Source organism: Pongo pygmaeus, chromosome 16, assembly GCF_028885625.2.
Source record: "Pongo pygmaeus isolate AG05252 chromosome 16, NHGRI_mPonPyg2-v2.0_pri, whole genome shotgun sequence".
Lineage (NCBI taxonomy): Eukaryota > Metazoa > Chordata > Mammalia > Primates > Hominidae > Pongo > Pongo pygmaeus.
The window spans coordinates 46,197,716-46,224,436 of record NC_072389.2 but is presented as its reverse complement, the minus strand read 5'-3'; the positions used below and the strand labels follow the sequence as shown (position 1 = coordinate 46,224,436).

Below are 26,721 nucleotides of genomic sequence, written 5' to 3'. Positions count from 1 at the left end.
AACTGCCTTAAAGAAAAATTTAGAAGGAAATTGCCAGGTGCAGTGGCTCATGCCTGTAATCCCAGCACTTTGGGAGGCCAAGGCGGGTGGATCACCTGAGGTCAGGAGTTCGAGACCAGCCTGGCCAACATGGTGAAACCCTGTCTCTACCAAAAATGCAAAAATTTGCCAGGTGTGGTGGTGCACGCCTGTAGTCGCAACTACTTGGGAGGATGAGGCATGAGAATAGCTTGAAACTGGGAGGTGGAGGTTGCAGTGAGGTGAGATCCTGCCACTGTACTCCAGCCTAGGTGACAGAGCAAGACTGTGTCTCAAAAAAAAAAAAAAATTTAGAAGGAAATTGTGTTGGTCATCATTGTTTTCAACACAAGACATAAGTTTGCATCCACAGTGCAACAGATGAACCAAACTTCCCCTGACATTCCCATACAAGTGATTTGTCTAATCAAGTTTTGCTGTGCCTGTTTTTGATTAACAATATCTCTTCCAGAAAAAGGTAGAATTATAAATGACAGTTGTTTAAGGTATGTTAATAAAACCACATTTTGAAATTAACATGGGCTTCAACTGTATTATATACTTGGTTCTAATTAGTGGTTGTTTATTAGAATTAATAGTATTTACAGGGAAGAAAGCTCTTAAATTTAGATGTTTAATATGTGGCTTTTTTTTTCATTTTGCTTACATTAAACATAATTATAATTGGCAGTCATTTGCATTTTTATTTTGCAGTCTCTTGTTTTCAGCAGCCACTGTAAAGCAGTCAGTGGCTACTCAGACCAGGTCGTCCATCAGCGGAGATCAGCTACCTCCTCGCTGCGTCGCTGCCTGCTCACTGAGCTGCCATCTTTTTTGTGTGTGGCCAGTCCACGAGTAAGTGCTCCAGGAGGGAAGAGATGAAGTAGATGGTAATAGGAGAAATAAACCACTTTTTAAGGGATTTATTTCTTAAACAGAATTGTTTTAAACTATTTGGACTTTAAGAAACATATAAATTCTAGTATTTTAAAATGTGGGCATTTGTGATTCTGGCCTGCCCCAGACAACACTTATATTCACCTTCATTTGTTGATTTAAGAATAGTTGTATGGTAGATAGCTTCTTTTTATTTAGTCAGGGGCTCTAAACTATGGTGGGAATAAACCATGTGTCAGGTAGAATATATATCACCCAATAGTAGGGTCGGGGTGAGGGAGCCATTTGTCACCTGTGTTGAGGTTTTTGAGGGTTTTCATGAGAGGGCGTCAGATTGGTAAGGATTGGGGGAGATTTGATCCGGTCATATCACCTCAGTACAGTCTCCAAATAACAAAAGGAAACATAACGCTCCAGCATCAAGAACCTTCTCAGTGTTGTGTTTTCTTGCTTTCCAAAGCAGCCTCACTTGGACTGTCATTCACATGTCTGTTCCATCTGAAAAGTGACTGTTGTATCTTCTTTGCTATTCACCATTTGTCCACTGTTGTTTGCAGATTGGGCTTAGTTTCTATTGTGGTTTCAACTTTAGCAGTTGTCTGCATCCTTCCTAATACCCTGTTTATCAAAATAGATCACTCTTGACATTGCTGACAAGCATTGCTGGAAAGGCTTTAATTGGCACACTGGGGTTGTTTACTTTGCCTACATCTTCCATCCTCTTTTTTATCCGTGTTGATCAGAGCCAGAGAAAAGATCTACGAAGAAGAGAAATAATCAAACTGTGGCCAGGTTCTGTGGTTAGAGCCAAGAATGAATTTCTGTCTTCCCAGTTCATTTCTTTTTGCTCCAAGAGGCAACTTTCAGTTAGCCAGGAAGCTCTAAGAGGTTGACATTTCTTACCCTTCTATGTTTTTCTCTTGTTTCTCCACTCATCTTAGCAAGTGTACTGTTTTTACAGGTTTGTTGTTTTGTTTTTGTTTTTGTTTTTTTAAAAATATTTTTGAGATAGGGTTTCACTCTGTCACCCAGCCTGGAGTGCAGTGGCATTATTTCAGCTCACTGCAACCTCAACCTCCTGGGCTCAAGTGATCCTCCCACCTCAGCCTCCCAAGTAGCTGGGACTACAGGTGCATACCACTGCTCCTGGCTACTTTTTAAATTTTTTGTAAAGACGAGGTTTTGTCACGTCGCCCAGGCTGTTCTCCAACTCCTGAGTTCAAGCTCTCTGCCTGTCTTGGCCTCCCAAAGTGCTGGGATCACAGGTGTGAGCCACCATGCCCGGCCTGTTTTCACAGTTCTATTCAAAGAAGAAGGAGCCTTTTCTGTCTTCTTTGTTAATATTTTTCTACCATTATTTTTTATCAGCTTGCGTTCTTTATTCAGTTTATCAAAAGACAGAATCTGACAGGGAACCCCTAGAAAGATGATGAATCCTGTTGACTCCTGCCTGCCTAGATTTCTTTCTGCTGCTCCTGTGCTATATGAGTTTAATTCCCTTGTCACTATCAACTTTGTTTGGTTTATACTGGCTATCCAGAAAGTATTTGGATTTTGTACATATCCTGTTCTTCCAAAGTATTCTTGGTCTCAGAAGCTTAAGTTAATGCAGGGAAATGCACTTTTTCTAGGAAGCATTTAAAGCCAAGAGCTTCCATAGAAGGCAGTCTTCAGTCTTTCATGGTTGTGTGGTTGGTTTTGTTCTCTTAGTATGATAGGTGTATACCAAGAGACCTAACAAAAGGAAGTTTAGATTTCTGAGAGAGGCACGTCAAGTCTTTTTAACTTCTCCTGTTCCCAGTGTTTTGTTTTTTGGTTGTTGGGTTTTTTTGTTTTTGGTTTTGGTTTTTTTTTTTGAGATGGAGCCTTGCTTTGTCACCCAGGCTGGAGTGCAGTGACACAATCTTGGTTGAATGCAGCCTTCGCCTCCCAGGTTCAAGCAATTCTCATGCCTCAGCCCCCCAAGTAGCTGGGATTACCGGCGCATGCCATCACGCCCAGCTCATTTTTGTATTTTTAGTAGAGACAGGGTTTCACCATGTTAGCCAGGCTGGGCTCGAACTCCTGACCTCATGTGATCCCCCTGCCTAAGCCTCCCAAAGTGCTGGGATTACAGGCCTGAGCCACTGCGCCCAACCTGTTCCCAGTGTTTAAAGAGCCAATAAAGATGAGCTCTCTTGGCCTGTAATTGTATTTATTTGTTGACCTGAAAGTTCTTCATTTGTTACCACTTGGAGCTCCCCCAATATCTATAACCCACCACTCTCAAGAACAGTCCCACTCTCTCACTCATGCATGCCCCATCTATACTACTTCAGTATTGTTTTTAGAGGAGCCAGAAATCCCAGCTACCATGCCTGCTGCTGCTGTTTCTCTCAAGAAAAGTAAATGTAGCTTGAGGAAAACTCTAATTGCTGTGAACATGTGTTGGCAAGCAGGGAGCAGGAGAATGCTTTTATCGTTTGGCTGAAAGGGTGCGCCTTTCCCACTTGACCCCTCCCATGTTTGTAGAGTTTCTTTACATAGTATGTGCTAAACCTGAAAATGGGAGTAATTACACCGCGATTAGGAGGACATGAGGAAGAGTTTAGATATCTGTATTTCATACACAGATCTACAGCTTTTACCTTTCAGATCAGTCCTAGGGATTCAGATCAGTGAATAGGGTAAAATTTCATGAGATACCCTAATTATCTTATATTGACTTCTAACCCATCTGTATTGGGGAGAGAGAAACTTATGTCCTTTGAAGCCAACCCTGGCCTTGAATTAGGCAAATTAATTTCTCTGACACATGCTATGAAAACTTGAGGGTCAGTTCAGGAAGAACTGTGCCACTATGGAAGGAATTATAGGAGCTGTTTTATCATTAGCTGAGGAAATAATTCTGCAGGGTTAATAAATTAAGGCCTTAGGAATTCTTCTTACCAAAATACTGCAGCGCTTGGAGCGGTTACGCTTCCTTCAGCTAGAGCAGGAACATACATGTCCTCAGGAAGGACACGCTGAACGCTTAAGGGGGCAGCCCCTGAAGGTACTGTAGTTTCAGAGGTTAATGAAGCAAGAAAGGGGTTGTTAGCTCCTGTAGGATGAGAGGGAGGATGCATTTTTTGTGGGGAGGGAAGAACGGTATGTCATGCTTCATCTGCCCTGCTTCTTATCAAATCAGGAGGTCACTTGGGGTTAGCAGAATAGGGGGAGGCTGTCTGGGATACAGCTGACTTAGAAAGCAGGATTTATTCTAAGTAGATTGGACATTTTTCCCCTCTTTTGGACCTCATAAGTACATTGCTTACATACTTACAACATGACATTGTATGATTCTGAATATATTAATATCTTGATCCCGGGCTCCTGGCCAAAGAAGCCTCTCAAAACACTGAAAAATATTTCACTAAGAACAGTGTCTTGCAAACCTCTAAGCATTCAATCCTGGACCTGGAAGGATATCATCAAAATGAAAATTGAAAAATAGATGAAAGTTTATAACTGGAAAAAGTTGTTTTGTTTTTAAACTATAAGAGTGCCTAGAAATGAATCCCAGGCAGAAAAACCATTTTTCCTGTTTCTCTGTTCTTTCATGCTGAAATTCTAGCTTTTGGCTTTTCATCTCGAGAATATGAGCCCGGAGTCTTTATGTATAATTCCAATGTAAGTTCTCCCTTTTTACAAAATAAATAAATAAATAAAAAAATAAAAATTTTTTAATCAAACGGTTATCTGTGAGTATAAAAATTGGTCTGTATGAGTTTTTTTTTTTTTTTTTTTTTGCTTCTTTTTCTTGTTTTTGTTTTTTTTTTTTTTTTTTTGAGACAGAGTCTTACTCTGTCACCCAGGCTGGAGTGCAGTGGTGCAATCTCAGCTCACTGTAACCTCCACCTCTTGGATTCAAGTGATTCTCCCACCTCAGCCTCCTGAGTAGCAGAGATTACAGGCAGGCACCACCATGCCCGGCTAATTTTTGTATTTTCAGTAGAGACGGGGTTTCACCATGTTGGCCAGGCCAGTCTCGAACTCCTGACCTCAGGTGATTCACCCACCTCGGCCTCCCAAAGTGCTGGGATTACAGGTGTGAGCCACTGCGCTTTAGTCTTACTAGAGAAGACTAAATATGCTCTACTCATCTAAGAGTATGCATGCTGTTCAAGACATATAGAACTGGTCATTTCTATAGTCTAGACTATTACTTTTTAAACTTTTTATAGAAGTATAGCTGCTATTAATTTTGCAGGTCTGCGACACACATCCTACATTGGAGATGTTTGCTCTGACCCACGATCTGCTGGGATACTGCCATGTCAAGTCATAGAAGGGAGAGAGACCCAATTTTCATCCACCTGCTTTGTATTCCTGTATTTATTTGCTTTCTTTTGGTCCATATTTATTTGCCCATGCTCATGTATTAGCGGGAAAAATGAATAAGTTGGAAGCAAGAAAACAAGTTCCTTCTTGTTTTAACTTTTTTTTTTTTTTTTTTGAGACAGTCTGTCACCCTGTCGCCCAGGCTGGAGTGCAGTGGCACAGTCTTGGCTCATTGCAACATCTGCCTCCTAGGTTCAAGCCATTTTTGTGCCTCAGTTTCCCAACTATCTGGGATTACAGGTGAACACCACCATGCCAGGCTAATTTTTGTATTTTTCGTAGAGATGGGGTTTTGCCATCTTGGCCAGGCTAGTCTTGAACTCCTGACCTTAAGCGATCTGCCACCTTGGCCTTCCAAAGTGCTGGGATTACAGGTGTGAGCCACCACGCTCAGCCGAAAACAAGTTCCTTCTGGAGAGGATAAAGGTGATGTGAGATTCTAGTACTGTTTGGATATAAACCATTTTTGTTGTGAACTGGTTTTGGAACTCCAGGCCCAGTTTGCTGTGACCCTCTGTAGTTTTGTATCTGGACCATAGATGGCACTGCTCCGTAGTAAACTCAGTTCAGCTTCATCTGTAAGCCATAGTATTCTCTGGTTATTGGTAAATGATGCTCTTTCTGTCACGTTGGTACCCTCCAGAGGCACCTACAGCCCATGGTCAGCTGTTTATATGCCTCAAGGCAGTATTTCTCAAGGTTCAGCTTGGGATGCTCGGGTGCTTGTCAAAAACATAGGTCTATTGGCCCCTCCCTCAGTTCTTCTGGTTCAAAATCTACACTTTTGATCCGCTTCAAAGGAGGTCCTTATGCATACCAAAACTTGACAGCCATTTCCCTAAAGCTTGATCAACACAAAAAGAGAAAAGTTAATAGCAAGATCAAGTTCCCTCGGTGCCTAACTTCCACGAAATGATAGAACTACCTAACTAGATACAGCCGGTGTTTTCTGTTCTGATCTCTCCTGTGCTGTGGCCCTTGCTTCTCATAGGCTGTTTCTCCCCATGTCTTAGTCTAGCTCTAGGGTTCTTCTGAGCAATTCTGCGTATGCAGATTGAGTATCTCTTATCCAAAAATCCCAAACCCAAAATGTTCCAATGAGCATTTCCTTAGTGCATCATGTAGGCACTCAAAGTTAGATTTTGGAGCATTTTGGATTTTAGATTTTCAGATTAGGGATATTCAACCTGAAATGGGCTTTCAGCATTTTTGTCAGCGTGGGCTTGACAGATAATCACAGCCTCTACATTTTAACAAAAGCTAGCCTTGTCATCTTCAACAAGTTCCTTACCAGTTGACTTCACAGGTATCTGAATACTGCCTATTAGAGTAGGAATAAACCCAGATAGCCAAAGAAGGAGAAATCTGTGTTTCTGAATTGGCAGGAGCCCTCTACTGCATTGAGTGAGCAGCAGCTGAGTGTTGTTTGGTTATACCTTGTATTGAGATAAGAATTTGTGTATAGCCTTTGGCCAAACTAGGAAACGAATCTGCTGCTCTCTGGCAATTGCTTCCGTACCCTCCCCTGCCTCCCCACTCCCCATTCCCCAGTTTATGGCCTGAAAGAAAGTTTCTCTTCCATTAGGTTTGTCAGTCAGCAACCTGGTCAGGGAAGAAGAGAAAGCTGTTGATAAATTTGGGAGCTTTGCCACAAAAGCATTAAAGATGACTCCAAATATGCCAGGCCAATATTCTTTAGTTTTTAAATGAAGTCTGACTAGCTGCAGCTCCCTTTCTGGCATCACCATCATGCATATGGTTAAGAGAACTTTGCCAAGAACAATATCTAGCAGTGAAGGGAGGTGGCAAAATGATCAGATATATATATGCATGTAATAGAGTTATTGCTGACCTGGTATCCTCATTTATCTGCAAACTCCAGCTCTCTTTGGATCTTTAGTTTGTTTGCAGGTTTCATGTTATAAGAGGTTGGCTTTTTATCTAGAAAAGCTCACTAAGTCATTCATTAGGGACAGCTTAGTGTGCCAGAACAGGTATTTAAAACCACTAGTCTAAGAACTATCCACATTAGTCTGATTTCAAAGTTGAGGTTCCCAAAAGGCATAGTGTATGTGGACAATGTGAAAGAGCCATCTCATGTGAATCTTTAACTGCAGGTTACGGCAGTGCCATTGGATTCTTACTGCAATGACCGAAGTGCAGAATATGAAAGGCGAGTTCTGAAGGAAGGAGGGAGTCTGGCAGCCAAGCAGTGTTTGTTGAATGGGGCCCCTGAACTGGCTGCAGACTGGCTAAATAGACGATCACAGTTCTTCCCAGAGCCAGCTGGAGGTCTGTGGAGCATCAGGCCTCAGAATGGCTGGTCTTTCATCAGGATTCCAGGTGAGTTCTCAATCCTCTTGGAATGTGTTCCTCACTTTGGCAAGGGGAGAACCAGGGTTCTCTCCATGTGGTCCTTTCATATATTTGGAATTTACTGTTCTTGAGGCTTCTACTTCCTTTTTTGGCCTTAGTAATTTATAGGTAAGAATATTAGTAATTTATGAGGAGTGGAGAGAGAAATGTTTTTAGATTTGTGCTTAAATACACTCCTTTGACATGCTTACAGCTGAGAAAGAAATGCCACTCTTAAAAAAAAAAAGGTAGAAGTAAACTTAGTAGGAAAGGCTCTAGGTTGAATGAGTACGGTTGTCTTGTGCCATTGCCAGTGGAATGAATGAGAATGTCGTCACTCACAGAAAGCCTTATTTAAATAGCATAAACAGTGTCCTACATGAAGCACTAGAGATGTGAATGATAACAAGAGGAAAAACAGTGTGCATTCTATGCCAAAATACTAGCAGATTCCCAGATCCCCTAGGGTCAAAGTCGGGGGTTGAAAGGAAACTAGGTTTTCATCTTTGCCTTAGTGAGACTACTTTTAAGGAAACTGAACACAGATAATTCATAGGCTCACGTTCTTTGCTTACACCTGCAGGCAAACTGGAATGGTAGCTTGGAGCTATAGTGTTAGTTTTGGTTGTCCAAAATCTGACATTTTGACTACATTCCTTTTTTTTTTTTTTTTTGAGATGGAGTCCTGCTCTGTCGCCGAGGCTGGAGTGCAGTGGCGTGGTCTCGGCTCACTGCAAGTCCCACCTCCTGGGTTCACGCCATTCTCCTGCCTTAGCCTCCCAAGTAGCTGGGACTACAGGCGCCCACCACCACGCCCGGCTAATTTTTTGTATTTTTAGTAGACATGGGGTTTCACCATGTTAGCCAGGGTGGTCTCGATTTCCTGACCTCGTGATCTGCCTGCCTCAGCCTCCCAAAGTGCTGGGATTACAGGCGTGAGCCACCGCGCCCGGCCAACTATATCGCTTTTACTGGCATGTAATGGAAATAAACTAGAGCTAAGCATTCAACAGAGGTCTTCTGTCTCTAAGAGATAACTGGATTCCAGTGTGTAAGGCCTGGTTTTTCCACTTTATTTTAACTTTGTCAAGTGTCAAGGGGTTTGCCCCAGCCTGTTAGTGCTTTAAGAACTCCAAGACGTCTTTCTGGTTATCTGAAAGCAGTATTACACATGGTCTTGTAACTGACTTAAAGCACATGAAAGCAGTGAGTGGAAATATATTGCTTGAAAATCGGTGGGGGGGAACCTAAGTGTAAAGCAAGCCGGTAAGGAAACTACAGAATCCCAGGCAAGAGATGAGCACCATTATGGAAAGAAGCAAGATAGCACTTTACTTCTTTTTTCTCCCTTCTTCGTTCTGGCTCCTAAGTTCCCATTACAGGAGTAGATGGCTTATTGCTGGCGTTGTGGGAATCTCTTGTGGCTTTTCCTGTTCTTTGAAAGAAAAATGGACCTTGTTTAAATAGCAGGAAGCGTCTGAGTTCTTTTTGCATCGATAAAAAGCACGAGCCTCACTGGCTGTTTACTGTGAGAACCAACCAGCTCCTCACCCCATTGTGCTCTGTAGACTAGCTGGGACAGGGCGGGGGTTGAGGGTGTCTCACTGGAACCCTTTATCATCTCTCTTTCCTTTATACTTTTACATTTTCTCTTTCCCTGAGAAGGGTTGCTTCCATATTCTTTGAGAGACCAAAATCTTCTGGTTTTCACACCTTTTCTTCTCCATGTTTCACCAGAAAGATGTACAATCCCTTCAAAAGTCCCCTTTCCTTGGAAAAAGGAGATATTATTTAATCTTTTGCCCTAATTTTACTGCCGTAGGCTACGTTCTTTTTATCTCTGAACAGGATCTTACACCATGGATGGTAAAAACCTGTGTCTAATGAAAGTACTATGGGCTTGTAGGAAAGTTTGTAAGAGAGTAGGATAGGTTTGTTCATTTAAACATTTTTTGAGGTCCTGTTTTATTTTATTTATTTTTAACACCCAATGATCCAGAAAGCACCTGTTTCAAAGAAGGGGCTGGGCACAGGTTTGACTTAGCAGAATCAGCTGGATTTCCAGAGAAGTGTGTTCCTTGTGTCTCTGTATCCTGCTTAGCGACAGGTGGAGCTCTTGTCCAGTGCAACTTAAGTGACTGCGAAAAACTTGGCTAACAAATACCAGCCCCAGAAGTCACTCTAGTGTGTTCAGAGAAAGAAACCTGTTTTTCCTACATATCTTACTAAGGACAAATACTAGAGACTGATTTTCTCCATGCTCACCAGCAAATCAGAGATAGTGTTCATTTTGCTTAAGTGTTTTAAGGCTGTTGCTGAAGTGTTTCTTCTTAGTCATTTTCCTTCAGGGCAGTACAAAGAAGTCCAGTCCATCCACTTCTCCCTTCCCCACCTACACGGTAACAAGATAACAAGCTGACAGCAGGTACCACTTCTTGCCTCCTTTAGTCATATTAGAGTTCTGTCTTTATAAGTATATGCACATCTTTATTTCTGAGCTTTTCTAATCCTAGGAACAGTTCATTCTGATTAGCAAAGTAAAGTAGATGTGGGAGGCAGGACTGTTTGAAAACCATTGAATCATGATTTTGAAATAATTGAAGTTTCTCAAAATTCAGACATAAAACAAATTTTTATATGCATTAACATTTGTGCTAAGAGAGTATATCTAAATGGAGAAAGAAGATAAGCAGGCTACAGAAATCTTACAAACTTAGCTTGCCCACCCTCACTCAAGGGCTGAAAAATATATGGTCTTTTTTTTTTTCACCTTGTGCTTTTAATGAGAACAGAAAGAAGTATGTCTAAATTGATTGGTAGCTCTGTGGTGAATGTTTAGGAGCTATCAAAATTGAGAGACCTAGGGAATTCAATTACTGGAGTAGGGTAATTGTGGTAAGAATAAAACCTTAAAAGTTGTTATGAAAGCTTTGCTGCCTGCTCAGACTTGGAATTTATACAGTACTCCTTGTCTGGTGCCAAGGAGAGGGTTTAGCAGTCAATTCTGTCCCAGCTGCAGTCATTTGATTGTGTTGGTAAGGAGACCAACAAAAAGAAGAGCATTTCAATAATCTAAACAGGACCAAACAAAGAGACTGAATAAAGGTGTGTGCCACAGCTTCAGGGAGCGGGTGGTGGAAGGAGACATGGCCTGGCAGCATTCCGAAGGTGGGAAATGGCAGGCTGCAGTGCGGAAGGAGTAAACAGCCAGGACCTGTGGCTTTGTAGCAAAAACAGAGTGGCCGATGATTTGTTATGGTGCTGTCAGCACATCCGTTCTTGTTCTTTGTATACAATAATTGTGCATTTGGCAAATTGTGGCAAGAACAGAGAATGACTGTTGAGAACTTTTGGATTGCTGTCAGCAGTCAGACTGTGGTTCTGAAGAAAAGCCATAGGTTCAAACCCAGAAACTGAGGAGGAACATTGTGTTTTTCTTAACAGTTTTTCTCTTTTAGTTGTTAGTTGTCTATATAATATCTCCATTCTTTCTCTCTCCCTTTCGTGTCCTATGGCCACTTCCACATATACTCTTACCCAACCCCTTAAGCCTAAACTCTTCCCCTCTTAATGACAGCAATTGTTCAGGGCATGTTTATGGATCAGTCTGCAAACAGGAAACTCTACTTCCTGAATATGATGGGAGTTAAATGATAGTAACTGGATAAGATGAAAATTTGTGAGTTAAGTGTTCTTTAAAGATCTGTTGCTGAAATGCTTTTCTTGTGAGAAGAGGAAGGAGAAAGCACAAGTTAGTGAGTGAGAGGAGCTTCACTGCAGAGAAACTCAAAGTCAGTCTTTCTGAAAAGCCCTGCTGTCTTTATTGAATTAACATACAACTAGGGTTAACGACATTTACCAGTCAACCTATTTGCAGTCCTCCAAGAGAGCTAGTTTTGGGTTTAAAAAAAAAAAAAGGGTAGAGGGGCTGGGTACCATGGCTCAGCACTTTAGGAGGCCGAGCTGGGAGGATCCCTTGAGCCCGGGAGTTCAAGACCAGCCTAGGCAATATGGCAATACCCTGTTTCTACAAAAAAACAGAAACAAAATTAACTGGGTGTGATAGCTCACCTGTAGTCCAAGCTACTCAGGAGGCTGAGATGGGAGGATCACTTGAGCCCAGGAGGTCGAGGCTGCCATGAGCTGTCATTGCACCGCTGCATTTCAGCCTGGGTGACAGAGTGGGACCCTGTCTTGAAAAGGAAAAAAAAGAGAGAGGTTATAAATCTCTTTGTTTACTTTTCTCCATAGGCAGGTAGGATACGTTCTCAGTGCTTTCAGAACTAGCAGAAACAGATATCTAGAGATAGGATGAACAAAGAAAAAACAAAATTTTCAGGTCACTTAGCAGATTGACATAGATGTCACCCATAGATGTCCATGTATACCTGGTGTCCTCTGAGTAAGGATGTGGAGCAGGGATGCTTTTAAGTGCCTTAAGAGCACATGTCTGAATGGGAGTGATCAGGGAATCTGCACTTCCCCCTTTGGGGATATTTTTTCCCAGGGCACTCCTGGAGTCGTGATATTTTCAGGGCGCTGCATTCTCCCTTTAGAGCACTTTTCTGATCTCATGATGACAAGCATCTTGGTTTTAGTGATTGTGGTTTTGCATACAGCTTTGCATTGAGTGATTTTGTCGCTTCAATTAAATACAGTTCCCCCTCACCCCCTTTTCTTCTCCCCAGGCAAGGAGAGTCTCATCACTGACAGTGGAAAGCTGTATGCCCTTGATGTCCTGCTGACTCGGCTCAAGTCTCAAGGGCATAGGGTCCTTATCTACTCCCAGATGACCAGGATGATAGACCTGCTGGAGGTAGGAGAAGGAATCTTGGGGACCTAGGATACCTTGACATTTAATTTGTAGGAATCAGATGTCCATGACTAATGTTAGTCCTGCTTAATGGGAGCCCCAAAACTCCCTTTTTTCTTTTTTCTTTTTCCTTTTTTTTTTTTTTTTTGAGACAGAGTCTTACTCTATCACCCAGGCTGGAGTGCAGTGATGTGATCTCAGCTCTGCAACCTCTGCCTTCCGGGTTCAAGGAATTCTTCTGCTCCAGTCTCCCTAGTAGCTGGGATTACAGGCGTGCACCACCACACTCAGCTCTTTTTTTTTCTTTTCAGTAGAGATGGGGTTTCGCCATGTTAGCCAGGCTGGTCTTGAACTCCTGGCCTCAAGTGATCCACTCACCTCAGCCTCTCAAAAAGTTGGGATTACAGGCGTGAGCCACCACACCCAGCTCCCGAAACTCCTTTTTTTGATTTTACAGTCTATAAAGGGAGCAGAGTTAGCTCCTGGCATGGGGAGTATGTGAAGGACTTCTGTCCCCTGCCCTACACCAGTGAAATAGAACACCCCTTACATCCTTCTTTTACTAGGGAAGACATTTCTTAATTTTAAAGTAGGTCACAGCCTAGGAATCTAAAATTATGTATGGAAAACAAGATTTAGGATTAGTTCTCTGTGTAAAAAAGCAAAGAACAGCTATTCAACCTGAGTTAATGTAGTGATTCTCAACTTGACTACATATTGCAATCACCTGAGAAGCTTTAAAAAAATATGGATTTCTAGTCCTGTTCCCAGAGATTCTTATTTATTACATTGGAAATGAGGCCTGGGCATCGAGATATTTAAAAGGTCCTGGGGTGATTCTAATATGCAACCAGCCTTGACAGCTACTAAGTTAGTGGAAAAGATATAACTGTGCAAGGCAGCTTTTGTTTAATTGCTTCTTCGTTGAGGTTTTTCCCTTTCTTGTCTGAGTGGTGACTTATTTTTTAAGGGATAGGAGGTCACAGACCTAGAAACAGGAGAGTGAAAATGAGAACAGATAATCGCAAACTAGTAGAATAAGTCTTTATATAAATAAAGTTTGAGAGGCAGAAGCACCTGGTTGTCAGAAGTACATAAATATTCTCATGTTTTTACATGTATAAGGCTTCATACCCTCTCCCTGCTACACCAGGGAATAGTAATAAGTAAGTGGAAATTGTACTGTTATTATCCTTATCTAGGAATAAAGCAATAGGGACCATATCAGTACAGAAGGAATGAAGGCTAGCATTAAGGAGGGTTTTCAGGCTTTTTGGAAGCCAGGATTGGCTTGTTGAATTTTGCAATGAATTTATCTGAAATCAGTGGGAGGTTTCTTTTAATAATCTGGCAACTTCTTTTAGCAAGAGACATAAATGATTTTTGGGGTCAGTTTCAGCACTAAGTCTTAGGTTTCATAGCCCCTTGAATGCTGTTGACAGACTAAACTCTCTGGTTTGTATTATGAGTAGGCCACTTACTCCTAAATGATGGAAGTGCTTATGAGTGAATGTAAGTCACCATAAGAGAGGTGATTAAGCTGTTGTGTTTGATGTATATATTAACTATGTTAAATGTCCTAACAGTAGTAATCCAAAATAAAAGGACTGCCTGCATGTCTAGTGTTCAGTTCAAACAAATGATCCCAACAGCCAAAACAACATGAGTAACTTTTCCTGCAGTGGGGCTCTTTTTAGGTAAAGTGCACTTTCCTTGTCCTCAAGAGGCAGGGAAAGTATAGCTAAAGTAGGGATCTTCAGCTGCTAACAATTAAAGAGAAAGCAGTATGCTAAGGTAAGGGACATGTATGGTAAGGTAAGGTAAGGGACATAATGGTATTTCTTTTCCAAGACTATAGTCTTACATGTTGATTTATATGAAAGGAAAGTTCCAAGGGAATGTGAATGAGCAATCCAAAAATAAACTAGCTTCAGTAGGTGAAGGTGAGTATAGGTGGTTTAAGTTTGATACAGCCTTTATTATAGTCCTTCCCTCGGTGTATCGCACACTTCTAGGTTCTTATTAAATATTACTAAAATAAGTAATTCAGAGTATGATAAGCTTTGTTCAGGATAAGTGCTGTAAACTCTACCCACCAGGATCACTTCCTCTCTATCTATAATCCAACAGTTATTTTTGGGTTATGGACCTAGTGGGTAGATTTTGCAAACAAGCAGCTTGAGAACCTCTCTAAACATAGATGAATTTCTAAGGGGAATTCCAAATTAGGGAAATGCAAATTCAAAGCCTGAATTTCACAACTGCTGACATTCCTTAGCCATATGTATAACATGCATCTTGGATGCTGAAACCAGAATATGTTGCAACTATTTGTATGTTTTAAAAACTAAAATGAAATTCTTCTCTGGTTTCCTTAATACTACACTAATTGTTCTTCCTTTAATTTCTTAAAGTTTATTCATTTTTAATTTGTTTTAATATTATCCACTCAAATGAACCACATTCTGTATTCCAGGAGATTAGTACTGAAATAGAATTTAATTTATGAGCGTGGAATTACAATGCCCACAGTGTTTACCATATATCTAATCATTGATTGAAATATAAACATATTGTACATCTTGAGATGGTGCAGCACTAGGTCTGCAATTTTTTATCTTTGAAAGAGTGTTTTTCAGTCACTTTCATAATAGAAACTCTGAGTATTAACATTCATTAAAGCCATGTTTCAGCATTAAAGCATGACCTGGTACATGATCTTGCACTGGGACCTTCTGAATAGATCCTGTCCATTGAGTATACTTGACCTTAAGAAAAAACACAGACTTAAGTCTCAAAATGTTGATTGTTTTGTTTTTATTTCAGGATTTTCCTTTTTCTCTTGAAATCATATACCCTGTTCAAAGAGAGAAAGAAATGCTTCCAATAGAGTAAGAGTTAGAAACTCACATTGCGGGTATCAAAGCTCTGTGTTGCTGTGGAGTACGTGAGCAGCTCTCTTTCATCCAACAGCCTTTTTGGGGTTTTTGTTGTTGCTGTTGTTGTTGTTGTTGTTGTTGTTGTTGTTGTTATGTGCCTTAGCCATGGCTGGCTGTCTGTTTCTGGGGCTTGGCAGAACTAGAAGACATTAAGAATTCACATACTTCTCTATGGCCAGGTTTGAAATACTGTGAGAAATACTAGTTTTGGACATTACTATTTGCACAGTATTTTTTAAAGTCATTGATCGCTTCCTTTTTCCCTTGGGTAAAAATCTGACTTTAAATTCCTTGTGTATATATCATATCTTCTTCCAAATAGACTATATTCAGAAATGTTGTATTCCTTCACATGGAATCCAAATAGTAGTATTTCTCGATAGGGGATTTTTAAAAGGAGAGTGCTTTTGCTATAACAAATGGGCACTAAGAAAAACAAACATAGTGAAGAGGAGACTGCTTAATTTCCAAGCCAGGAGTTTTTAGTTTGCCATAGGCAGAAGTCAAGGACATAAATAGGTGAGGAAATCATAGATCAATAAATGTCGTTATGAGTTTATTTTAAATTTACTGAACCACCTATAGGTATTTACTGAACCACCTATAGGATCTTTTTTTTAATTTATTTATTTAAAGACAGAGTCTCGCTCTTGTCACCCAAGCTGGAGTGCAGTGGCGGGATCTCGGCTCACTGCAACCTCCACCTGCCGGGTTCAAGCAATTCTTCCTCAGCCTCCGGAGCAGCTGGGATTTCAGGCGCGCATCACCACGCCTGGCTAATTTTTGTATTTTTGTAGAGATGGGGTTTCACCATGTTGGCCAGGCTGGTCTCGAACTCCTGACCTCAAGTAATCCTCCCATCTTGGCCTCCCAAAGTGTTGGGATTACAGGCGTGAGCCACCACGCCTGGCCACCTATAGAATCTTGGCTGTTAGGCATAGTAGGGGAACACATAATCTCTGTGCATTTGGGATGGTGGTATCCAGCTGGATGTCAGGCAGAACTTTTCCTACTACCACCAGTTTTACCATGGTTAGGGACTCTTCTCCGTATTGTAGTAGCAAAGAGCTTTTAACTTATTACAGATGACTTATCTCTGAGTCTTCTCTTTTGAGTTTCATTCCTGTTGCATCAAGCAACTGAGTTTGTAGTTTAAGGAAATAAGCCACTTGATACTTTCCTATGCAATAAAGAGTACTTGGAAAGAGTTAATCAGCTTATGCTATATGTGGTGTAATTGTTAAATACTGAAATCCAGACAAATCTTGAACTGTACCAATATATGATAAGAGTGCAATATAGAATTAAATCCAGGTAATCCATACATAATGACATTTGAGACCCTGGGTTGTGTAACTTGCTCAGTCATCTATCCAAGCGCAATGCCTCACTGGGGGAAGATTTATCCTGAGCAGACATTCTGTCGTTTATGAGTTGGCCTCTATTAGAAATGCAGGTTACCTTTGGAAGCTGTGATTCTGAAGATACTGGGAAGCTGGGTATTCTGAAAATGCCCCATGGAATGAAAAGCAAATTGAGTTGGCACACTTGATATCTTAAGTTGCCTGCTTGGCCTTCTTCCAAGTGTACTTTACTTCCTTTCAAAAAAAAAAAAAAAATTGGGGCCACTGTTAACTAGAGTTCTTATTAGGTCTTAGGAATTATAGAAGGAAATTTGTCAGCTTACAACCATGCTGTGTTGTAATCTTTTTTAAATTCTTTTTTCCTCCATGCTACCTTTGAGCAAGGCATTAATGCTAGGCAGATGCAAATATTAGTTAGACATGATGTTTGACTTTAAGGAATTTATCTAGTGGAGGAGACATATACATACACAAATACCTGTCAGTGTACCCTGATACTAATGTCAAAATGAAGCGTGAACAGAGCTGAGGATAGCAAGAAGGATATGTTTATTTCTAACTGAGTCACTCTTGAGGAAAGCATCACAAAGACAGTGGCATCTGAAGTTAAGAACAAATAGAATTTCAACCATCAGGGAGAAAGGAATTTGAGACTAAGGAAGCCGGATGTAAAAAGAGAGATAGAAAGGTACAAGAGTAGTCCGTTGTGACTGGAACATATGGCATAGAAGAAAGGGAAATAACAGGAGTAGGTTGAAGTCAGATTATTTTGGGCCCATGATTGCCTTTTGCTAGTCTTGCTCCAAAGGGCTCTGTATTAGATAAGGGAATTATGGCTGTCATATTTAACTCTCTTGGTTCAATTTGCTTGGACTGCAGAAAAATTGTAATAGAGTAGCCTTTTGCTAATGATATACCCCAAAAGATGGAAAACAGCATGTCCAAGAAAATAAAATTACATCAGATCTGCAGGTTTGTGGACCATATTGAGTCCTTCCCCTAAATTGTTTTATCAAAATGAAATCTGGTTAAAATGAAAGTCAGAGCCAGCTTTGGAATAGAAGTTTCAGAATGAAAGGTTGGTAATAGGATATATAAACATTTGCGTTTATTTTTTCAAGTGTCCAATTATCCTTTATGATGATGATGGATCAGGTTATGGACAGGATATATTAAGAACCTTAGGGTTAATGGGGCTCTCTTTCTATTTTCTTCTTAGTAGTACTGATCATCCCTTCCATCTGGGAAACAGTAGGAGGGTTAAGCCAAGGACTCTGGAACCAATCTGCTTGAGTTTCAATCCTAAGTCTGCCACCTACTACCTGTGTCACTTTAGGGACCTTAACATCTGTAAGATAGGAGGGACAATAATAACACCTACCCTTACTATATACCCATGAAAATTAAAAATCTAAAAAAAAAAAAATTTAGAAAGGAGGTGATTGGAAGCTGTTGCAGAGCAGATCCTGAAGATTTTGATTGTGATCTCTGATCCTGGGGGAAAAAAGTTAAAAGAGAAATTTAAAAAAATATTTAATAGCACCTACCTTAAAGGTTGCCATAATGATTGGATAAAGATAACCAGGTAAAATAGAACAGTGACTGGCAGTTAGTGAATGCTCAGTAAAACTATCTTGAGTTATGCTGGCAGCTCTGTTTGCATGCCACTGATGTGATGTGTGGATGTGATCTGTAAGTCCTACTTTTTAATCAGTGGCATGCAAGCAGAGCATTGTCTTCTCAACTTGTATAGTAAAACAGTGGTTTTCAAACTGATGGGATGTGTTAGAGGACCAGTAGATATTAAGCAGAGATGGCCACTCTTTATCAGTCAGGATAGCGATGCTTTTATCTATTTTATATATTAGAGGGGCTCTGTGTAAGAGTTTGCTTGAGGAAAGTGTTCCAATGCTTTAAAAACAGATATGTTTGGCCGGGCACAGTGGCTTACACCTGTAATCCTAGCACTTTGGAAGGCCAAGGAAGGAGAATCACTCGAGCCCAGGAGTTCAAGACCAGCCTGGACAACATAGCAAGACCCCCATCTCTATAAAAATTTAAATTTATATTTAAAAATTAGCTGGGCATAGTAGTGCATGCCTGTAGTTCCAGCTACTTGGGAGGCTGAGGTGAGAGGATCACTTGAGCCCAGGAGGTCGAGGCTGCAGTGATCCAAGAAAACTATACTTCATCCTGTGCAATAGAGCAAGACCCTGCCTCAAAAACAAAACAAAACCAAAAAAACCACATATGTTCTACAATAGTGTTTCTCAAAATTAATACTTTCGAATCAAATGTTATTAAAATGCACATTACACCAGGTGTGGTGACTGATGCCTGCAATCCCAGCACTTTGGGAAGGCAAGGCCTTGGATGTATCACCTGAGGTCAGGAGTTTGAGATCAGCCCGACCAACATGATGAAACCCCATCTCCACTAAAAATACAAACTTAGCCAGGCATGGTAGCGCATTCCTATAATCCAGCTACTTGGGAGGCTGAGGCAGGAGAATCACTTGAACCCCGGAAGTGGAAGTTGCAGTGAGCCAAGATCGCGCCATTGCGCTCCAGCCTGAGCAACAGAGCAAGACTCCATCTCAAAAAAAATAAAAATAAAATGCAGATTATGATTTACTAGGTAAGGGATGTGTCCCTCAATTCTGCATTTCTAACAGACCTCAGGTGGTACAAGTGCTGCCCATCTGAGGGCCATGCTGAATGGCAAGGTTCAAAGGGAAACTGCCCTGCCTTCCCTTTCTAGTGGTTGTTCTCAGCTGCTGATACAGGCTATCAGAATAATCTTTGAAGCTTTTTCCAGCTACAGCTTTATTGATGTATGCTTGATAAACAAAAATTGTATATATTTAAGGTTGACCATGTGATATTGTCTCTCTCAGAAGATTTCACATATACGATACAATATTATTAGCTCTAGTCACCATGATGTACATTAGATCTCCAGGATTTTTTTCATTTTGCATAACTGAACCTTTGTACCCTTTGACCAACATCTCTCCATTTCCCCTACCCCCTGGCAACCACCCTTCTACTCTCTACTTTTATGAGTTTTAACTTTTTAAGCTTGCACATATAAGTTGAACCATGCAGTGTTTGTCTTTCTATGTCTGGCATATTTCACTTAACATAATCAGGTTTATTCATGTTGATTTCCTTCTTTTTAAGGCTGAATAATATTCGTGTGTGTGTGTGTGTGTGTGTATGTATATATATCACATTTTCTTTATCCATTCACCTGTTTTTGTTTGTTTTGAGACAGTCACCCTGTTGCCCAGGCTGCAGTGCTGTGGCATGATCTTGGCTCACTGCAGCCTCAAACTCCCTGGGCTCAGATAATCTTCCCACCTCAGCCTCCTGAGTAGCTGGGACTACAGGCACATACCAGCATACCCAGCTAATTTTTGTATTTTCAGTAGAGATGGGGTTTCGCCATGTTGGCCAGGCTGGTCTCAAACTCTTGACCTCAAGTGATCTACCCACCTCGACCTTCCAAAGTGCTGGGATTACAGGCATGAGCCACTTCGCCCAGGCAACCACCACACCTGGCCCCAACCTTTGTCTTTTAGGTGTTTTCCTATAGTGTGAGGATGTAGATGTTGCTCTATTCAGCCTTTTAACAGATCTTTCCATGTCCATTTTCTAGGTTTTTTTTTTTTTTTTAAGCTATTTACTGAAATAGACTCTAAATTTACTAAAGCCTGAAATCCCACTGCTTATCTTAGTTCAAGAGCTAAGACTTGAAGCAGTGGAAGGGAATAATTCACTTCTGTTGCCTCAGTAACAGGCTCTCTATGATCAGGGTTGGTTTGATTATGGTCTAGGATTAATATCCCTGGGGTTGTGCTGGCCTTGATATATAAATATATAAACAGCAAAATTTACTAGAAGATTCATTCATCAGTGCTTTTATGTGGCTAGAAGTTCAGTTTAAAAGGCAAATCAGGCTGGGCTCAGTGGCTCACACCTGTAATTCCAACACTTTGGGAGGCTGAGGCGGGCAGATCACCTGAGGTCAGGAGTTCAAGACCAGCCTGGCCAACATGGTGAAACCCCATCTCTACTAAAAATAGAAAAATTAGCCGGGTGTGGTGGTGGTTGCCTGTAATCCCAGCTGCTAGGGAGGCTGAGGCAGGAGAATCACTTGAACCTGGGAGGAGGAGGTTGCAGTGAACCACAATTGCGCCGCTGCACTCCAGCTTGGGTGACGAGCAAGACAGTGTCTCAAAAAAAAAAAAAAAGAGTGCCTGTGCAGGAAGTCTACCTTTTTGCTAAAGTTATAATCTGTGTTATGGGTGACTCTGTAAACTATCTTGGTATTGTCTAGTTACTTTGTTGTTCTGATTGCAACGTTCTGTGATTGGATTAGCTGCAAAAGGTATAGCAAGCCTCTAAGGACCATCATCTTGCTATCATTTTATACCTTCTTTCCTGAAGTCCTTTTTATCCAAAACTCCCCCTACCCTTCTGCCATTAGTTCAGTCCTACAATATAGCAATACCACTAAGTATGAACTTGAAGCTCACTTTATTTTATGCTCCTCTTTGATTATCACAGCTCTTAAGGAACCACTTCGAGACAGAAAGAAATAGTAAAAAATTAAAATTAAACCAAATATAAAACACAATGAAGATGCATATGTCAATAAGCTTGTCTACTTTGTTGACCAGCTTCGCTTCACATGTACCCTAGCCAGAGACCTCTGCCAAGTTCTTGGCACTCACTCCATCTAAGAATAGGCTGTCACATACGCTGCACCAGATATTCCAAACTACAGCAACCTGATGTGCTAAAATGCCCCACCATGTATAAGAGTTACATATGAAAATATTGCAATATAAGAACATTTGACCACAGAAAACTAATTAACACAAACATTTCCCAAATGTAGAAATGATTAGTCTTTTTCAATAGAGAAGTTATTTGAGAACCGAAGTAACTATTTTATGCTGTTTCTTATAAATAGGCAGCTGTGTTGTTTTTGATACTAGTTCTTCTACAAGTGGACTTTTTGTAGCGTAATCAGAGACAACAAAAGAGGAAATAAATGTTCATTTGGACATAACTATAAGAAGAATTGCAACTTCTAAGAATGGAGAGGCAGTCTCTCTATTGTATCTTTTGACGTCTCTTCATTCTTAAAAGTTGTAATTCCTCTTGATGATGTCAAGAACATTCTCTGCCATAGAAAATTACCTTGTCTTTTGTTTTACTCTGATGCTTAGGCCTCCCATAACAGTGATGCATGCTCTGTTGGGAGAAGGAAGCTTAGGCTGTAAATTTAAGCATTTTAATCAGTAAAGATTTGCTCTGGGGAAACACATTCGTTTCAGTGAATGTTATTCACTGAAAAAAAAAGTAGGTATTTTCATAGCTGTGAAAGATATCTGGTTGATGACTGAAAAACTATTTTGGTTTGTGGAATTTTTTTTTTTTTTTTTTTTTTTAATGAAACCTACAGGAATTTACAGGAATAAGATTAGGTTCCAAACTGAAATTGAGAGTGATTATAATCTTCAGATTGCCCTGGATTTTCACACATAGGCAGTAAACTCATTTACAAATTAACTTCTTGTACTCTTGGGGTTGCTCTCTCCCCATTCTGGTTATAATGGCTTGCCTCCAATGGACAAGGTAGAAGATGGGTAGATGCTTGTGGAAATCAGAATACAGTAATTTGCATCAGACTTACTGTGTCCTTTTATCCTGGTTGGCAGGAATACATGGTTTACAGGAAGCATACCTACATGAGGCTTGATGGCTCATCCAAGATCTCGGAGAGGCGAGACATGGTTGCTGATTTTCAGAACAGGTAATGTTCATGGGAATTACAAAAATTATCTTTTTAATTTGCCTCTAGTGCTTGAAATGGTAAGTTTTGTTTTTTTTTAAATGCCAGGACATCTGAGATTGTTAAGGAATCAAGATGTAATTCCTGCCATTTTAAGAAGTTACTAAATCTGCTTATCATAATTCAGATCTATGTGTCTGGGAGAGGAAAAGAGAATATACCTGATAGTTTGTATATTTGAAGTATACTTTCTTATGACACCAGTGCCTATTTCTTTGGATAATAAAAGAAATCATTTCTAAGTATGAACCAAGATCCTCCTCAATGGATAATAGGTATGTAGAAAAAAATCCACCAGCCTGTATTCCTCATTGCTTACAGTAGCCATTTCTTTCTTTTTTTTTTTTTTTTTTTTTTTTTTTGTGAGACAGTCTCTCCCTGTCACCCAGGCTGGAGTGCAGTGGCACGATCTTGGCTCACTGCAGCCTCCGCCTCCCCGGTTCAAACAATTCTTCTGCCTCAGCCTCCCAAGTAGCTGGGATTACAGACATGCGCCACCACATCCAGCTAATTTTTTTATTTTTAGTAGTGATGGGATTTCACCATGTTGGCCAGACTGGTCTTGAAATCCTGGCCTCAGGTGATCCACCCACCTCCACCTCCCAAAGTGCTAGGATTATAGGCATGAACCAATGATCCTGGCCACTAACAGTAGCCATTTCTGAGTGTTGACTTAAAGTTATTAGTTTGTTTCTGTGTTTCATTTTGTATAAGAAAAAGTACCTTTTATTTTCCTGCTTTCCTTTTAACATAGTAGCAGTACAGTGCCGTATGACAAATTGCAATACTGTACAATCTATTCAACTGGCAGCTCTCAGCCACAGTACCTCTCCCACCTGCTAATGAGCCTATGAAATTTCAATTACCGCCTGCTGAATGCTGATGGTTTACAGAGCCATAATTATCCTGAGTGCAGCTTCTCATTGTAACAGGTAGAGTCTGGTTACTGCTCTCTCCAAGGAGAAAGCCAGGCTCCACTAGTGACGGGTCTGTTGAACTTCATCTTCAGTTTTCCTCCTTAGACCTGGAGAGCCAAGGAATAAAGCAGATCTTAATGTCAGTAAATCAGAACAGCTTTGACTCTGGCTTTTAATTGCATGGCCTCTTAATATTTCACTTGTGAATTCTTGTGAAGAAAATTAAGCACATAGCCATTTTATTTAGATTACAATTTTTAATTCCATTCAGTTCTAAAGCATGGTTTAATTCAGACATCAAATAATTTGGCATAAAACACATCCACAATTCAACATAGAATGTCCTCTGTTTAAAGAATTTTTCCTAAGTTAAAACTACACACCAGAATTCCAGGTGCCTGTTTGACCAAGAATAAGGAGAAGATCTGTTTCAAACCCGTTTCCATTTGTTACCCTGGTGCAGCTGTGTGGATAGCCTAACCTAGCTTCTCACCTAGTGGAAGCTACCAGTAGATCCTAAAACCAATTATTTGAAACATGAATAAGCATTGTGCCTCCTTAGCCCACCACATTGTTTTGGCAAAAAGAGAAAAAAAAATTACTGGGTGATCTTCATCTTTTCTTAATTCTGAAATCAGTGATACATATTTTATCATGTCATGTCCTTACCTACTCCAGCCTCAGAGCTGCAACTTGACAGGAATCTTATGTGTGAGCTATAGACTGTATGTTTTCTCAGAGTGCCTGTATTTTCTCCAGTCATGCCAGTATATTTGTGAGGTGGGCACACTGGTATGGGGTGGCATGCTTTGTGAGTTATGAGAAAAGCCATTAAGTAATAGGTATTTCACCTGATACTGTTTTTGTTTATTTTCTACTAGTATATTTGATACTGTACATTTAAGGATCTTTTTAACAGTAATGTTTTGTTTTTCTTCAGTAACAGTTGGGGCCTTTGTAGATTGTAATGAAATGCCTATTGAGAAAAATTTGAAAAATATTTAAAGATGAAAATAAAGGCCAGGCACAGTGGCTCACGCCTGTAATCCCAGCACTTTGGGAGGCCGAGGTGGGCGGGTCATCTGAGGTCAGGAGTTCAAGACCAGCCCAGCCAACATGGTGAAACCCCGTCTCTACTAAAAATACAAAAATTAGCCAGGCATGGTGGTGGGTGCCTGTAATCCCAGCTACTCGGGAGTTGGAGGCAGGAGAATCACTTGAATTTGGGAGTTGGAGGTTAGAGTGAGCAGAGATCCACCACTCCACTCCAGCCCAGGTGACAGAGCGAGACTCTGTCTCAAAAAAAAAAGAAAAAGAAAAGAAAAATCACTCACAATCCCACTACTGTTAACATTTTGGTATATCCTCTAGTCTTTAACATATGTATAGGGTTATATTTATACTGTTATATTATAGGTGGGATTTTGTATCCGATTTCTTCTACTTAATATTCTGTCATAACCATTTTCATATATCATTAAAAAGCCTTTGCCAACAACTTTTGTTTTTGTTTTTGTTTTTTTTTTGAGACGGAGTCTCGCTTTGTCACCTAGGCTGGAGTGCAGTGGCGTGATCTTGGCTCACTGCAACCTCCACCACCCGGGTTCAAGCGATTCTCCTGCCTCAGCCTCCCGAGTAGCTGGGGCTACAGGCGCCCGCCACCACGCCTGGCTAATTTTTTGTATTTTTAGTAGAGACAGGGTTTCACCATGTTAGCCAGGATGGTCTCAATCTCCTGACCTCATGATCCACCTGCCTCGGCCTCCCAAAATGCTGGGATTACAGGCGTGACCCACCGCATCTAGCCTTGCCGACAACATTTTTAATGATCACTATTCTGTTACACTGGGTATATATACCACTTTTCTACTATTGAATAGAAATATCTACTAGAAATGTTGAGTGAATATTTTTGTGTATAAAGCTTTGTCACTATTTTAGATTACTATCTTAGCATAGATTCAAACATGGGAAATTACTGAGTGAAAGGATAAGAACATTTAAGACTATGTATATTTCTTTGTAGAAAATTCTGATAATATAAACCCCAGCCAGAGCTGTAGTATGTTGACTTCTAGTGATTTGGGCTTCTGAGTTTTAGAGCCGCAGTCATTCTCCTGGCTTACCCAATTATTAGAAAACTGGGCTGTGAGACCCAGGGCTCAGAATATTTTGCAGTACCTTTGTGGTGGAAAAAAATCAGGAGGTGTATAACTTACTACCTCTGAAATATCTTACTTAACTTGGGAAGCAGAATTACTTGGGCAGTCCCAGTAGTAGTGCACAATGATTTTGAAAAGTTTAGCTCTAAAAGAATGGCATTTTCACCATTAAATTTTACTTGGCTTTACTTAGTAAAAATGTAATTTTTCACAGCTTTTATTAGGAAATCTTGCTTGAGCCTTCAGACTCTACAACTTAGAATTACTTAGGTAACAGTGAATGTTATTTAGAGTCAACATTTGGGTAACCATCATTTTAACACCCTCTATCTAATATTAGGCAAAATGGAAAAAGAGACTAAAGTCTCCTTCTGATCCCTGCCTACATTACAAACTGGATGCTTAGAGTTGGGATTATGGCAAAGAAGTAATCTATTTCTCATGTGTAGAATCTGGACTATGCATATGCTGACCCCTCCAAAGGGCGGAAAATGCTCAACTTATAAATTTGAGTGACTGCAATCGCCTGATATAGAGAAAAAGACAGGTGTTTTTGGACACAAGCACTCCTTGCCAAATATTTTAATTATTGTTAATGAAGGACATCAAAAGAAAAAATTGCAGTTTCAACTGGAAAGCCCTGTGGCTCAAAGGTCAGCCAGAGTAAACAACAACGCCTATAAAAAGCCATTTACATTCCCTTCATACAAGATTTATTTATGAAGGATCCTTCCAGGAAAAAGTCTGACTGAGACTAAAGACTGTTTGGCCAGGATGTCCTGACGGGGCAACATTCAGAGCATGTGACCAGTGCATGATCCTAGAAGCCATTCACAAGGTCTTTGCTCTGTGGTGCCTTGGCCTTTGCTTCCCTTCCTCCTAACCCATGACCTTTACCAAATGGATCCTCTCCCCATTATCTGGCCACTCAGTGTGACTCTTTGGAAAACATGAGGAAAAAGTGACTGTAGCATGGATTTTTTCTTTGTGAGTGTTGTAGAGATTCACAGTTGTCTTTCATTGTGGTTC

General features: G+C 40.5%; 1 protein-coding gene and 1 long non-coding RNA gene across 4 annotated transcripts in view; one reads left to right on the top strand and one right to left on the bottom strand.

Moving 5' to 3' along the window:
• INO80 (INO80 complex ATPase subunit) overlaps window positions 1–26,721 on the top strand; it is a 137,263-nt gene that overhangs the window by 87,597 nt on the left and 22,945 nt on the right. For all 3 annotated transcript variants that reach the window (XM_063652134.1, XM_063652133.1, XM_054450302.2), the window contains exons 25-28: window positions 733–873; window positions 7,395–7,620; window positions 12,321–12,448; window positions 22,480–22,574. In XM_063652134.1, the coding sequence (XP_063508204.1) occupies window positions 733–873; window positions 7,395–7,620; window positions 12,321–12,448; window positions 22,480–22,574 (590 nt within the window). The remainder of the gene's footprint in view (window positions 1–732; window positions 874–7,394; window positions 7,621–12,320; window positions 12,449–22,479; window positions 22,575–26,721) is intronic.
• Window positions 578–11,739, bottom strand: LOC129013707 (uncharacterized). Its single transcript, XR_008494060.1, has 5 exons — window positions 11,704–11,739; window positions 9,898–10,024; window positions 8,968–9,067; window positions 3,844–3,997; window positions 578–880 (listed from the first exon to the last, which is right to left on the bottom strand). It is a non-coding gene; the product is annotated as an uncharacterized LOC129013707 (long non-coding RNA).